This window comes from Bubalus kerabau, chromosome 3, assembly GCF_029407905.1.
Source record: "Bubalus kerabau isolate K-KA32 ecotype Philippines breed swamp buffalo chromosome 3, PCC_UOA_SB_1v2, whole genome shotgun sequence".
Taxonomy (NCBI): Eukaryota; Metazoa; Chordata; class Mammalia; order Artiodactyla; family Bovidae; genus Bubalus; species Bubalus kerabau.
In genome coordinates this window covers 47,751,521-47,767,837 of record NC_073626.1, presented here as the reverse complement: position 1 = coordinate 47,767,837, position 16,317 = coordinate 47,751,521, and the positions used below count along the sequence as shown (strand labels likewise).

Below are 16,317 nucleotides of genomic sequence, written 5' to 3'. Positions count from 1 at the left end.
GCAAGAGTACTGGAGTGGGGTGCCAGTGCCTTCTCCGCTTCTCCTTCTAGAACCCCTATAATGTAAATGGTGGTTTGCCTGGTGTTGTCCCAGACATCCCTTAAACTATCCTAATTTTTTTTTTTTTTTTGGTTTCTTTTTCCTTTTTTCTACTCCTATTGGGTGATTTTCACTACTGTGTCCTCCAGATCACTGATCCATTTTTCTGCATTCTCTAATCTGTTGTTGATTCCTTCCAGTCTGTGTTTCATTTCATATTCAGTATTCTTCAGTTCCTGTTGCTTTTTTTAAAAAAAATATTTTCTATCTCTTTATGGATATTCTCACTGGGTTAGGCCATTTGTCCCCAGAGTTCAGTGAGCATCTCTGAGACCGTTACTTTGAACTCTTTACCTGGAAAATGTCTTATCTCCATTTCATTTAGTTCTCTCTCTGAGGTTTTATCTTTTTCTTTCATGCAGAAGGGCAGAAGGTATTCTTTCATCTCTTCACTTTGCCCAAATCTATATGTCTCTTTCTATGTATTAGGTATAATGGCTACATCTCCCGGATTTGAAAGGGCAGTCTTATGTACAAGATGTCCTGTGGAGCTGAGTGGTACAGTCTCCTCTGGTCACCAGAGTCAGGTGCTCCTGGGGTATCTCCTGTGTGGGTCACATGTGTCCTCCTCTTGTGATTGGGCTGTGATAGCTCCCTGATGTGTGGGTTGGCTCCCTGATGTGTGGGTTGGCTCCCTGGATCAGGAGCTGCTCTGGAGGGGTGCTGGGGCAGCCTGCTGTGTAGGATGGGGAGGGAGGGGCTTTGCAGTAGGCAGCGAGGGCAGGTCCTCTGGGGAATGCTGGGGAAAGGGATGCATGGTATTAGCTAGGTTGATAGAAAATGACAGAAGTACCAGGCCAGCTAGGTGGAGAGTGAAAAAGAATGATGCCTGCCAGCACTTCTGATCCCAGAGAAGCTCCACCAGATCCCTGTCCCCCAGCACCTGCCATAAATTATTCAAAGGATCTCCTTCTCATATGACCCAGGAGCTTTTCAAGCTGCTGTATCTGTCCTGGGACTTGGAGCGAGTGTAACCCCACTGGTTTTCAAAGCCAAATGTTATGGAGCTCATCTTCCCAGTGTAGGGCCTCAGGCTGGGAATCTTGACATGGGGTTTACACCCCTCACTCCTCAGGGGGCACCTCTCCAGCTCTGATACCCCTCCCACTGGTGGGTCTTCACACTGGGGATGAGAATTATAACCAGATTGCTTCTCTGCCCCTGTGTAGCCTTTTCCTTTTGTCCTGAATTGTAGAAAATCTGTCTTGCTAGTCTTCAGGTTGTTCTCAGAGATGGTTGTTCCCTATGCAGTTGTGATTTGGTGTGTCCATGAGAGGGGATGAGCTCAGGATCGTTCTAATCTTCCGTCTTAATCTGGAACCTCATTATAGTATTTTTCTGCAGTCAGAATCAGCCAAACATGAAAAGGCAAAGTTATTGAATGAGCGGCAATGCTAACCTGTTGGTGCCCCCTAGTGGTAAGCCTTAGATTGCCAGAGTCATCTCGAACACAGTGTGAACTTTCGGGAATGAGGTAGAGGAAGGCAAGGCGGGAAGATGTTAAAAAAAGAAGAAGGAGCGAGAAAAAAAAAATCCTCAAAATGAAGGAAAACAAAAAATGAGTCTTGGAAAAGAATTGACTTCATTTATTTTGCGACTTTCAGGAATGAGCTCTGAAAAGTCACGCAAATTTGTTTATTTTAGTCCCAGCTCTGAGCTGTGTGCTGGGTGCTTATTTGATCAGTCAAGTCTGACTCTTGGTGACCCTATGGACTGTAGCCCGCCAGGCTCCTCTGTTCATGGGGATTCTCCAGGCAAGAATACTGGAGTGGGTTGCCATTTCCTCCTCCAAGGGATCTTCCTGACTCAGGGATCAAACCCAGGTCTCCCACATTGCATGCAGATTCTTTACCATCTGAGCCACCCAGGAAGCTCGAGCTAAGTGCTGGTGAGAACTCACTGACATAATATACCAACCATAGAGCTAAGTTCTGTTATTTTTCATCATGTATAAGATGGGGACACTGAGATTCTAATTTAAATATCTGGCCTGGAGTCAATCAGTATGAGATGAAGGTCTGACTGGCTCCAGAATCCAGACTTTCAACTGCTTCTATTCTGGCCTTTATTAATAATCATTTATAATGTCTGTAGCTAATAAGAATGATACTGTCAATATATGTGTTTTGTATTCATTGCATCTTTCAGATCAGATCAGATTAGTTGCTCAGTCGTGTCCGACTCTGCGACCCCGTGAATTGCATCTTTAGGAATGAGCAAATCCCTTCTTGATATAATAGAAGAAAACTTTATATACTTCTAATATTTTGATAATTGTATGATAATAAATATCTGTAAAACTCTGTAGAAAGGTTGAAATTTTTGATTTAAAAATTCCACTAGTTGATTAGATTTGTTTTTGTACATTGAAATTATTGCATTACTTAACAGCAGATTTGATCCAAGAGTCAACAACCATACCATCTGGAATGCACCCAATCTAGTCAGAGTTGACCCAAGATGCTCTAACTTCAGGAGTTAAATATTCCATTGCATGTGGAAAAGTATAAAGTGATATCTTGTCTTTTCTAAGTAATGCATCATGGACATATTTCCCTCATTATGAAGTGGTCTCTAGGAAATAGGCACCAAACCCTTTATTCTAAATCATGCATTTCTATTTTTAATGACTTTTTTGTTATACAGTAATGGTTTAATGGTTACAGAGAAGCTTCTAGAACATTTTTTCATGTCAGCATTCTTTCACCACAGCATTACACAGGATTTTCCATTTGATTTTCTGCTCTTCTTCAAGCCCAAACTGAAATCATAGAACTGGAGGGAACATGTTCCTTTATTCTCACCAAATAAAATTCTTGCTTCTGTCTTTACTTATACATGTTCACAGTAGCCTGAACCCAAAACCACACAGGCTGAATATGAAATATAAAATAGTTTGCTTGGAAAAACATTTACCCTATGAAGTAATTGTTACTAAATACTTTTGAATCAACAAACTGGTAACACTCAAATAGTTTTGAATAATATTTCTACTAGTGCAAAATTGGCAAAGTTTAGTCAATTTCAGTGAGCGTATTGGGAGACCCAGGAAAATACTGTCTAGGAGAATTTTATTAACTAATATAGCTCTGAGTGATTTCAGTTCTTCTCATGAACCTCTCTCTCAACAGTTTTTTATTCTATGCATGCTTGTGGTATTATATTAGTTTTGCCAAGAATTGCTTTTATAAATTGTTTTACATTTTATTTTGAATATTATATAGTATTATGTGTTTTGCTTGGTATTTATGAAGTAAGTATTTAATAATTCTTGATACAGTTGAACTAGAAGATATTATGACTTCTTTTCATATCTTTGACTGAATGTATTCATGTTTGACTAATTTATGAAGACAGGAAATAGGCAAAGGAATCTATTTTTCTTAATCTGAAATCCTCCCAAATACTCTCAATATTAGATATTGGATATGTTGAAATAATGTAAGATTTGTGGGTGTGTCCTAATGTAGACCATGCTTAGTATTAGAATTATTCAGATCAAAGGTATTGAATCAAATCCAGGGACTGATCTGGGTGGAATGGGGGCTCTTAAGACCTTCTAGGAGGTGAGGCCTGGGTGCTGCTCAGGGATGTTTGGGCATAGTTTTGTTTTTCCTTCAGAGTGAAAATGTAGCCTTGCTGACAGTGGGGTTGGCTGCAGAGACAGGAGTAACTAATAACTACTAATATAGATTGTGTAAGAGCATAGAGATTTGAACAGGGATGAAACCTTAAGTAACAAAAGTTTCTATGCGGCACAAAAGTCAGCTTCTCAGGTCTGACGGTGTCAGGGCAATTGCAGGATCTCTTTAGGAATTCTTGGGGCCAAGCAGCACAGCGCTGACGCAGCTGCAGAACTCTGTAAGTCCACCTTGCATCTGATAAGAGCTTACAGGCAGATTTTACTTGAATTTTGTTTACATTCAGACCTTCATCATCTTACTGAATTTGTGTGAGTGTGTATTTGAATAGGATATGGTTCTGGATGGTTTCATGCTGAAATGTGGACTGTTGAAGTGGACTTTGACTGACTGCTTTGAGAGTATGCATTTTCTGCCTTACAAGCACACAGTTCACATCACTCTGTTTTCTTTATACTCATCACTCAATTATTTACTTTTGATTTCTCTTTAAAGTGCTAATGGACATACTGTGCTCATGTATTATAATGTTACTTTAAATTTTTATGTTGTTTTATTTTTTCTCTAGTTAGTATGTTTATAAAGACTTGTGTTTTCAACTTGTGTGTGAGCCCCTTGTTGATGGTCATCGCTCTCATACAACTTTTGTTGTCTGCAAAGGGTGAACTGAATTGAGCCAAATAGGATCAAACTGAATTCCACTTTATGGAATTTAAGTTTGGGTTTTAAAACTAGAACTGTGTGCTGTATCTTGCACCATAATTGTGGCTACCACACGGACAAGTGTTAATAGTTAAGGTGTGACGTCAAAACAATGGCAGACTCTCCCTGCAGTAGAAAATACTTGATTTCATTGCCCTGATTTATGGAGGACCACTGCTGTTCTTTGAAAGCCTTGAGGATGCAGAGGGCTTTCAGAGAAATACTGATGGTGCTCAATTTCCCTGTCTTCCAAATCCCTTTTTTGGCCGGAGTCAATACATTTACATCAAAACAAATGATAGCCATTTGTTCAATTGAAGTGTCATCAAGAAAGGAGCTAGGAAAATGGAAAGGGGCTAGGAAGAAATAAATTTTGATTGATACCATCACTGTTCAATAAATATGTGTGATAAATGATCATTTTGGTAAATGCATCGAATGTCAATAGAACTACTTTCCTGTCAATAAATGTGCTGGCATTATTCTTAAAGTTAGACAATTAGCATTAATTTTCTCTGAATCTTGCTAGAGAACTTGTACATTTGGGTTGAACCAGGTGAATGAATTATCTTTCCTTCTCTCTTTGTGTCTCTCCACAAACTGCTCTGCATATGCTCCACAATTTTCTTGGCAAGGAAGTCATCAGGAGAAAGAGCACTGTATCTTACATAAGGAGTTAAGTTCCTGGGTGTTTCAAGGCTCAGTTTGAAGAGAAGTCTTTAGTTTCATTAGTTTTAGTTATAGTTGAGAAACTGTGAGGCCTTTGGACCTGTTTTGTTGCATTTGAACTCCTATGATTTGACAGTCTTTTTGTGTTAATCACTATAAGTAAAGTAAGAAAGTGGTCAAGTGAAATATCCTTATTTTATCACTTATGTTTCTCTGAAAGAAGAGCCAAGGTTAATATCCTCATAGTTTCTTTTCTTAAGTCTATATTTAAAGCTATAAATATCAGTACATGTTCATATAATATTAAATCCTATAAATTTTTTCTTTTCCAAAATTTAATTCCTATAAATGGCAGTTTCATGCTGTCCAGAGCTATGCTTGATGATTGGCATCATTTGCAAGTTAAAACTCCCATTTTGGCCCATTCTTCTTTAATTATACTGTCTAAATTTTTTAAATTAAAAATCTACTTTATTTCTTTTCAGGGAATCCCAGGATTTCCTGGAAACCAAGGATTAATGGGACAAAAAGTAAGTATGACTGAAAGTTGAAAGATTTGGGCCTGGGATCTGTTTATGAAAAGGGCAAAGTGGTGATGTCTCTTCACATAGAATATATTTTGTTGCATTTATGGCACTAGTTAATGGTTCAAATATGATTTAATTTTGGAAGCTATTATTTTGACCTTACAATTTGTTTTTGTTGTTTTATACAGGTAGTATAAATTTGAATTTATGCACACACTTTCTATTTTACTTGGTTACTTTCTATCTTGTTCTCTTAGACCACCCTTTCAGGGTAAGTTTTCTATTTCCTGAACTATATCTTTAGAAATTCCTTTAGTACAGATGTCTTGATTGTAAATGTTCAGTTTTTATTTAATTACTAATATCTTTATTTTACTCTGTGTTTGAGAAAGGATTTTTGTAGGGTATACAATTCAAGGCTGATGATTATTTCCTCTTGATACATTGAAGTTTTTCTACTATCATTTCCCGGCTTCCATGGTTAACTATGAAAAATCTGCTCTTGTTCTAATCACCATTCTTTTGCAAGTGATCTGTCCCTTCTTTTGGCATTCTTTAAGGTATTTTATTTGTGTTTAGTGTTCTTAAAGCTCAGCACAGTGTGTCTCGGTATGGATTTATCTGTATTCATCTTGGTGGGAATTCAGTTTCCTTCCTGGCTCTGTGTAGGTATTTCTGTTAACTCTGAGCAACGTGGGCTGTTAATCTCCATGTTACTTCTCTTCATTCTCCACTTTCCGCTCTTTCTAGAAAATCTAGTTAGACATATCTCATTCCTTCTAATTTTGTCCTCTCCATCTCTAAATTGCTTACTTTCATATCCTTGATCCTTAAATTCTGGTTAATTTTTTGGTTATGTTTCCAGTTTATTTTCTATTTATTCTTCCTTTACTGTGTCTAACCTGCTGTTTAAACCATCAGTTGATACAAAAATATAAGCAATCATAATTTTCATTTCTAGAATTTCAAATTTCAATGATATCTTTTTATTCTTTTTTCTTGAAGTACAGCTGATTTACAGTGTTGTGTTAGTTTCAAGTATGCAGCAAGGTCATTCAGTTTTATTTATATATACATATACATATATATATATATAAAACTTAATGACTTTTTAGATTCTTTTTCCTTATGTGACATGAAAGTTGCTCATTTCAGTTCAGTTCAGTCGCTCAGTCATGTCCGACTCTTTGCGACCCCATGAATCGCAGCACGCCAGGCCTCCCTGTCCATCACCAACTTCCGGAGTTCACTCAGACTCACGTCCATTGAGTCCGTGATGCCATCCAGCCATCTCACCCTCTGTCGTCCCCTTCTCCTCCTGCCCCAATCCCTCCCAGCATCAGAGTCTTTTCCAATGAGTCAGCTCTTCGCATGAGGTGGCCAAAGTACTGGAGTTTCAGCTTTAGCATCATTCCTTCCAAAGAAATCCCAGGGCTGATCTCCTTCAGAATGGACTGGTTGGATCTCCTTGCAGTCCAAGGGACTCTCAAGAGTCTTCTCCAACACCACAGTTCAAAAGCATCAATTCTTCGGTGCTCAGCCTTCTTCACAGTCCAACTCTCACATCCATACATGACCACAGGAAAAACCATAGCCTTGACTAGACGGACCTTTGTTGGCAAAGTAATGTCTCTGCTTTTGAATATGCTATCTAGGTTGGTCATAACTTTCCTTCCAAGGAGTAAGCATCTTTTAATTTCATGGCTGCAGTCACCATCTGCAGTGATTTTGGAGCCCAGAAAAATAAAGTCTGACACTGATTCCACTGTTTCCCCATCTATTTCCCATGAAGTAATGGGACCGGACGCCATGATCTTCGTTTTCTGAATGTTGAGCTTTAAGCCAACTTTTTCACTCTCCACTTTCACTTTCATCAAGAGGCTTTTTAGTTCCTCTTCACTTTCTGTCATAAGGGTGGTGTTGCTCAGTTGTGTCCAACTCTTTGCAACCCCGTGGATGATACAGTCCGAGGAAATCTCCGGGCCAGAACACTGGAGTGGGTAGCCTTTCCCTTCTCCAGGGGATCTTCCCAACCCAGAGATCAAACCCAGGTCTCCCACATTGCAGGCAGGATTCTTTACCAGCTGAGCCACCAGGGAAATATTGAATATAGTTCTCTGTGCTAATAGCATGTTTTTAATTCTTCATAGCCTCTTGTTCTGTTTTCAGTCTTAATAGTCTTTGATGATTCTGTTCTTTCATTTGTGAAGATTTCAGATAATAGCTCCAAATTCAGTTTCTAGCTGTTCTAACATCTGCAGTTCATTGTTACTGCTCTTGATTCTCAGTCTTGTGGTTTTCTGCTTCTCTTGTCTTGATCGTTGATTCTGAGCTCATTGCTTCATCCTAGCAGGCAGGCATCCTGTCAGCCTAGCTGGGGCTTGGGGAGCCTAGCTGGCCCCTGCTTGGCAGGCCTGTGTATACCACTTCAGCCGCCTTTGAGAGCCTTAAGCCTTTGTAGGTGTTCAGCCGCCCAGTGTCGTTTCCTGAAACCTGAGCATGTACCCTCAACACCCCCAGCCCTCTTGTTTCCTGTATCTCTATCTCTAATGAGGTTTCCGCAGAGTTCCAAATCTTCATAATTATAGTTGTAATAGAGAGTATGTTTTATTAAAGGATCTTTGAAGACTTCCCCTACTTCTCATAAGACCAGCACTCTCTCAAAGACGATGAGGGCTTATGTTCTTGATTCAGAGAAATTCTTGGAGCATAAGGTCAACACTCAATCCCCAAAGCTGAAATCTAATGCTATGATATGCTCAGTCATGTCCCAGTCTGCGACACCATGGACTATATAGCCTGTCAGGCTCCTTTGTCCATGGAATTTTCCAGGCAAGAATACTGGAGTAGGTTCCCATTTCCTTCTCCAGAATGCTTTGCTAGGAAATTCCTAATGATGAATTGATTGTTTGCAATTTTAAACTTTATCTGTATTTGACTTTTAGGGAGACATTGGGCCTCCAGGACCGCTAGGGAAGAAAGGAGCTCCGGGAATACCTGTACGTTAGTGTCATTCTTTGGGGTGTGAAATAGTGTTGCGATGTACCCAGAGTTCTCATTCTCAACCTCATACAATGCAGGTGTTCAGCAATGAGACATACAGGCTCCACAACTGCCATCTGTTTGTATGAAAAAGATTTTGTCCATTTTTATAGAGGAGAATAGATTTCTTCAGCTGCTCAAAAAGTTGGCTATCTAAGACAAGATCAAGAACTCTTACTGTAGCTAAATCAGAAAACAAATACTCCAGCTCTTTATTTAAAAAAACAAAACCAAAAAAACTGAGCACCATGAAAAGGTCTAAAAATAAATGTTCTTTTTTATTTTTTAGATAATTTACAAATTTATACAAATAAGGAAGAATACAATAAATTCAGAACAGGTTGTTATAGGAAGCTCCTAAATTAGTGAGAAAATAATTTTGGAAGTTTTGGGAGTAAAGGGACATATGAGTTTGATACTAAAAGTTATGAAAATCCTATGGTATATAAGACTCCATAAAAAATTTCTGAAAGTTATTACTAAAAGTGATGTGGATTTTAACCTATGGATCAAATTGCCTGTAACAGCTTTTACTTTGGGTAAAAAATATCTGATAGTTTCTGACTTTTCTTTTTTTAATATAAATTTATTTATTTTAATTGGAGGTTAATTACTTTACAATATAGTTTCTGACTTTTCATTTAATTATTTAAATTTAAAAAGCAGGTATTTACCTTGTGAAAAGATTTGATAAAATTTTGGTGAAAGATTTGTATGAAATATTCTTCCTCTACCTCCATCATCATGATCAAATTATTTTTTCATTGAAATATTAAACTTAATTATTTACTAGTATTTAAGTTAGCTTCCAGAAAATGAAAGTATTGAATAGAACTTCATTGAACTTCAAAAATAAGTATATTTAATATTTCTAATATTTGAAATACTGTGCTATGAGTAGTATATTTTACATTTTATAGTTGTGATAACAGCCTAAATTGATAGCAAAGCATAGTAGTGATGACACGGTATTTTCAGTGTGACTATATTGAGATTCTGTTTTCTGATAATGCTAACTGAATATTTTTGCTTATCCCATTTCCTTTGCTATGATAAAGAGAAAGCAAATGTTTTTAATATATATAATAGTATATAAATTGAATCTAAATTAAATTAGTTCCTTGTTGCTAGAGTAGTTATTCAGTGTTTTATTTTGAATCAGATGATTAGTAAAAATATAGCCATTTGTAACTTACAGATTATTATATTCAGAGAATTTATTATATTTTAACACTGTTAAAACATTATTCAAGAAAATAAAAATGTAAGTAAAATTGACCAAAATAATATTTAGGAAGAAATTTAGATGTTGGTCATCATGAGAAAAGGAAGAAAGTGAGAGTGTTGGAAAAATAAACTTTTCTTTACAGTTGTTTTTTACTAGCTTTCCGGTAATTTTTGCTATTGGTAGGTGATTTAAGCAACCAGTTGTAAGGGCTTTTCTGGCCTTCATGTTATCTTGCATAACGTGATTCTTTATTCTCCTTTATTTGGTTGTGTGAAGGGAAGTTTCCCATATATTGCATTACACGTTAGTGGATTAATTATTATGGGACTGTATAACTTGATTGACTGCTTTTTAATATTCTTCTCTAAATTGCTCTTGCAATTCCCACTTAAAATGTAGGGTTTGATGGGAAGCGATGGCTCACCAGGTCAGCCTGGAGCCCCAGGATCTAAGGTAAAGAAAATGAAATTAATAAGACCGAGGACTCTGTGCAAAATGACCATTGATGTACTTCAGTCAGAGTTTTCACTACACTGATATTATTTTGAATGTGGTATGAATCTGTAAACAAGCACTTGGAGGAATGAAGTCTTAGGTGAAAACCAAGCATATAAAGCACAGTAATGTGAAGCAGCCCTAGTTTAAGCTGGAAGGAGTCCAGGATCCTCGTGACAGCCCTCCAGCCTCACTGGTAGCTCCGGCGCACTGAGCAACACCCAGAATTCTAAGGAACCAGTGCTCAAGCCTCTATCTAGAGCATCTCTAGTAATGAGGGAGGTAACTTTTCCAACTTTCAAGCCCTTCTTTGGTATTTTATTTTGTGGAATATATGTGGAATTTTTATTTGTAAGATGCCTTGTAACGAGTTTTATTAGGCGTTTCCTCCCTCAGGACTGGGCATTAGTTGGCATATTCTCTTCCACATTTTAAAAAAGTAAGGCAAGCTTGACAAATATGTTGAGATTTCAGGTGATGCTGTTTTTAAGTTAGAACTGAAATTCTTTGAGTTTCATGGTTCAACTATTTTCTAGGTGTTCAGAGTCAGGCGCTAAGAGAATTTCTTTTTTTCTTGGCTTATTAGAGGATCAGATTGGGTAGATTCTGGCTTGACTTAAGAAACTATTCTTGACCAATGAGTAGATTCTAGGATAGCTTTCTGAAAGAAAGTGATGGAATCTGCTCTTTTGAAAGCATTCATCCTTGAACTAGACCAGGGAAATAGATCCTGGCATACAACATGAGTAGATGGGCTTATCTATTCTACTTTTAATTTCTAAAGTACCTAGAGAAAGAGATAGGATAAAATGTCATGGGAACCCAGTGAGTCAGGGAAAGTAGCTGCCCTGTTCCCAGGGGTGAACTCTGAGGGTCCTTGGAACATTGTGGATCCTAGCAGTAGGAAGTGTTGCCTACCAAATGGGCCTTCTCCATCATTTCTCAAGGTCATTTTGCAAGAAAAGTAGAGTATTTGTATGCTCCTTAAATAACTGGGATACAATGGACTCTTCCGTGATTCTGGATGCTCTAATTCTTAAGAACTACAGCCTAAGATTTTATCAGTGTTTTAAAATTAGCCACTTCCCATCATTTGCTCACACTGAGCTGGAGGTCAGTTAAATCTGTTGGACTTTCCATAAAAGATTTTAGAGCGATGTATTTGTGGCATCCACCCCTTGGACAGGTCTGCTGATATGGCTGGTGAGTCAAATAATTCTAACATCCCAGTTTGTTTTTACATAAATTACTATGAAGTTTGATTTCCCTCATCTTGTACAATTTTTAAAATAGATTCAAGATGTTAAAACAGATTTTTTAGTATCTATTTTTGAACCTATTTTGTTTCAAATAGACTCAAGATGTTAAAATTATACCTCTAAAATATAATCTATTCAGTGAAATGTTTGACCTTCTTTTCATGCAATGTATTAGCTCAGGTCTTAGAATGTTTTTCTGCCAAGGACCAGCCAGGACATGTTTTGGTCTTTGAGGGCCATACAGCTTCTGATGCGGTCACTCAGCCCTGCTCTTAGAATGTAGAAGCAGCTGCTGCGTGGGTGTACCCGTGTTCCTTTATTTATAAAAATAAACTTTACAACTTTATTTATAAAAACAGGTGTTGGGCTGACTTAGCCTACAGGTCGTAGCTTACCTGCCTCTGCATCAGGAGTCCCCAACCCCTGGGCCTTGGTACCGGCCTGTTAGGAACTGGGCCACATAGCAGGAAGTGAGGGGTGGGGGAGCAATGAAGCTTCACCTGCTGCTCCCCATCACTCCCCATCACTTGTGTTACCACCTGGACCATCCCCCGCCCAGTCTGCGGAAACCATGTCTTCCACGAAACCAGTCCCTGATGCCAAGAACTTTGGGGACTGCTGCTCTATATTACTGTCTTCCTCTGGTTGTGTCAACTAATGTATTTGGGAACAGTGCCTACAATATCAATGGATATAAGGTCAACAGTAGAACAATGAAGCTGTTGCAAGCAAGGCAGCTATGATGCTGAGAATCTGTGTAGATCTTTAGAGAACTTCCAATTTCCACTACACTACTCGTTTTTAGAATAGGTGTTGAACCACATGTAAGTCTTTTTTGCCATACCAGATTCCAGTTTTGTAAAGTATCACCTAAATCACATCAAAGTACATTAACATAATTAAGTCACGTCGCTTTCAGCCAGTTCTGTCACCCCTGTGAGTTTCAGCTTAACCATTTGTAAAATTAGAAATTTTAAGGAACCATGATGCTATGGAATAATCATGCTGTTAATGTGACAAATGCTTTAATTAAGTGCAAATATTATGTTTGTGTGGTTCTCAACATGAGCTGAGAATGAAGGTGGTTCTCCTTGCTGATCACTGCACCCGCCCTGACTCTGGGTGGTCATCACCCCCTTCTCCTGGGTGTCACACCAACCTCTTTAATAACAGGGTTTTGCCAGACATGGACTGGGTTATGATTTCAGGTGTCAGAGCATATCTGAAAGCCAGAACCACCTCTAACAATCTCTCCTGATGAACCAGGAGGCTGGTTGTCTCTTTTTATAACCAGTCCTGTTTTCCTATCTTACATGCTTTGCTCTAACAACTCGGTCTTGCTTTCCAAGTGTCTGTTAGCAAGGACTGTACTGGAATTCTGAAAAAGCATGCAAACTAAACGTTATCTGATTCATGTTTCTTCCAAAAGCCACTCAAAAGTGCATTTGAGGCTAATTTTCTTTCCTTAAGTTGCATACTGAAAATGAGCTCTACAGAGAAGGTGAAACAGGGAAGGATGATTTCTAGCTTGCTGCTGCTGCTGCTGCTAAGTCGCCTCAGTCGTGTCCAACTCTGTGCGACCCCATAGACGGAAGCCCATCAGGCTCCCCCGTCCCTGGGATTCTCCAGGCAAGAACACTGGAGTGGGTTGCCATTTCCTTCTCCAATGCATGAAAGCGAAAAGTGAAAGTGAAGTCACTCAGTCATGTCCGACTCTTAGCGACCCCATGAACTGCAGCCCACCAGGCTCCTCTGTCCATGGGATTTTCTAGGCACGAGTACTGGAGTGGGGTGCCATTGCCTTCTCCAGATTTCCAGCCTAGAGGATGCTATTAAGACACATGGGTCTGGCCTCTGCAACACAGACCTAGCTGATTAGGGCTGGTCCCTAAAGACTTTTTTACTTGGAGCTACCAGCTTCAAAAGGCTCATTGAAGACTTAATAAATATGCAGACTCACTTCCTTGCTTAAAATAGTTTTTCTTAATAAGATGACCTAACATATAGATTCTATTTTTCAAACAGTTGAAAGTTGAAACTGTAAAAATTGTTTAAAATATGTTCCTTTAAATGTCTGGTGAGTATATAAATAGTGACTAAATTCAAAATTTAAAATAATTTTGATGCATTGACAGGGAACTAAAGGCGAACCTGGACTTCAAGGGCTGCCTGGGGCTTCTGGGCTCAAGGTAATTCATTGTGTTCTGATGCATTTGGAAATGTTTTCAACATATGCGGTCCTCTCATTTTTTGGTGAGATTAACGGTTGTATTAAGAAAAGATATGTGAAATGAAGGATGAAATTAAGGTACCTGAAAGCCAGTGGTGAATGTGGGCCAATTTCATTTCTGTGTTTTGGATATTTTATCATAGTTTGGATAATAAAGGCATGACATATACCTTGGTTTTTCTAGAACTGGTAAAAGTTGGTTGCTAATGTGAATATCCCCTCTGGTCCAGAGAATGTCACTGTCTTCTGTGGCTGAGCATCAGAGTGTGTGTGTCCCAGGCTGGTTCTGTCCCTTGGTTGATGATGGATGGGACTTTATTTTCAGTTTGGGAGTCACAAATGCCTTACCAGTTTCCTCCAAACCAAATAGTTGATGTCAGTCATTTTAAATTCTTTTCTAGCCTTTAAAAATCTAGAGTCATACTCAACAACTCACAGTGAGCAAAGAGAACAGAACTTAGTTTCCGCAAAAGAGAGTCATTTTTAGTTAATGTGACAAGAGTTTAGGGCTAACAGTAAAACAAACAAAGCAAACCCAAAGCACCATGAAGCATGTTTAGGAGTACATCTTATCTCTTAAAATTTTAACCTAAATGTTGTTGAGACATCATCATTATATACTTTCACACTGTAAGTCTTTCTTATTTAAGGCATTTAAAAGAAAGGAAATAATACCTGTGACATGATAAGGAGTAGAAAATTCAGTTAAGATAACACAGAATATTCTTTGCTCTGAAAACAGCTCAAGAATTTATGTTTAAGAAAATAATTTTCCAGATATATAAAGTAAAAATCATAAATGTGTATATTTAATGATAAGAATGTTCACCCCAATATTGTTTATAAAAATGGTGAAAATGAGTGTTTGGCAGTAGGAATTTTATTAAATATGGTAAATCAATACAATTGAATGATGTTCTATAATTAAAAAAATTTGGAATATAATGGTATATTAAAAATTTCAATATTAATATATTTTGAAGTAAATAATTTATTATAAAATTATGCATACATAGCACATTTTGGTAACTAAGTTGCCTATATGTTTGTGACAGGTAGAGGGAAAATATATAACCAAATAAAAATATTGGGTAATGAAATTATTAATAATTTTATTGCTTCTTTTTAATACCAGTTTTGTAACAATAAGTTTTTTAAAGGAGGATTTGTGAGAAAAAGCAATTTCAAGGATGAAGAGAAAATATTAGTAAATGCAAAGAGAGATACCCATGTTGATTATTTTCACTGCTTAATTTTTTATTGCTGAAGTTATAAATATAAGAAAAATACCAACTATTTATGAAGCTTTCAAATATCATATGCTTTCAGAATTTCTTAACTAGAAAAGATAGGAAGAAACATAAAAAATTTTATTAGGATATCCGTGTACTTTTCACTCTTTACTAGTTCTGTAATAATAACTCTGAATGTTCATAAAGTTTTTAACAATTGGTTTTAAATTTGAGATGTATGTAGAGATACAAGCAGTGGGGCTGTTCACAAGCAGTGGGTCTGAGATGTTCATGTGATTTCTGTGTTATTTAGGGAGAGCCAGGAGCGGTGGGTCCCCCAGGAGAACCAGGATACCTGGGTTTACCTGGAATTCAAGGGAAAAAGGTATGATTTTTAGGATACATAATTCAGTGTTAATCAGCTGTGAACATGTAGGTTTTTCTTTTGGGCAAGTAGCATAGGAGGACCAATGATACATTCAGCGGTGAGATGACCTACGTACTTGGCGCACACATAATGTGCTCAACCCCATGCCAAGAGCTGTGGCCTCTTTCGTGTCCCTGCATGGGTACTGTCTCCTGCGTGAGGACCTTGGATAGATCAGAAACATACAGTTAAGTAATATCCTGTAAATTCATATTGTTCAGTAGTCAACCCAGGCGAGTCAAGAATTTTTTAGGGAAAGTGTGACCGAGTTCAAGCTCGCTCTGCTCTCCACTCGACAAGTCAGTGAATCTGAGAGACGAGGTTTGAGGCAAGGAAGAGACTTTAATCGGGGAGCCAGCTGACCAGGAAGATCCAGGCTAGTGCCCCAAAAGAACCTTCTTGTCAGGGCCTGGATGCTGGGTTCTTTTATGGATCAGAGATGGGGGGAGGTGAGGAAACAAAGGAAAAAGACTATTCAGTCCTTCCAAGTATCCTATAGAATGGCAAGGCTCAGGTAGGGGATGTATTTGTATCACTTCCTGACAGTCCTTCACAGGTGGCTCAGGTTACCTCCCTCAGGCAGGCCATTGTGTATGCTAACAATAACAAAAAAGGGTTCAAGTCACAGAAGCAGATGCAGTGTAAATTTAAAACTAACCCTTCCAGGTAACCAGATATTCAACTCGAGCCACTCTTAACCAAAGTATGAATATCTTTCCCAAACTGAAGCAAAAGTCTGAAATGATAAAAATTACAACCAGAATGC

The 16,317-nt window shown here is 38.1% G+C and overlaps 1 protein-coding gene across 2 annotated transcripts in view; it reads left to right on the top strand.

The window, feature by feature from the left end:
• The window catches only part of COL21A1 (collagen type XXI alpha 1 chain), a 251,131-nt gene that overhangs the window by 219,567 nt on the left and 15,247 nt on the right, over positions 1-16,317 (top strand). For both annotated transcript variants that reach the window (XM_055571783.1, XM_055571782.1), the window contains 5 exons: positions 5,597-5,641; positions 8,584-8,637; positions 10,308-10,361; positions 13,798-13,851; positions 15,438-15,509. In XM_055571783.1, coding sequence (XP_055427758.1) covers positions 5,597-5,641; positions 8,584-8,637; positions 10,308-10,361; positions 13,798-13,851; positions 15,438-15,509 — 279 coding nt within the window. The remainder of the gene's footprint in view (positions 1-5,596; positions 5,642-8,583; positions 8,638-10,307; positions 10,362-13,797; positions 13,852-15,437; positions 15,510-16,317) is intronic.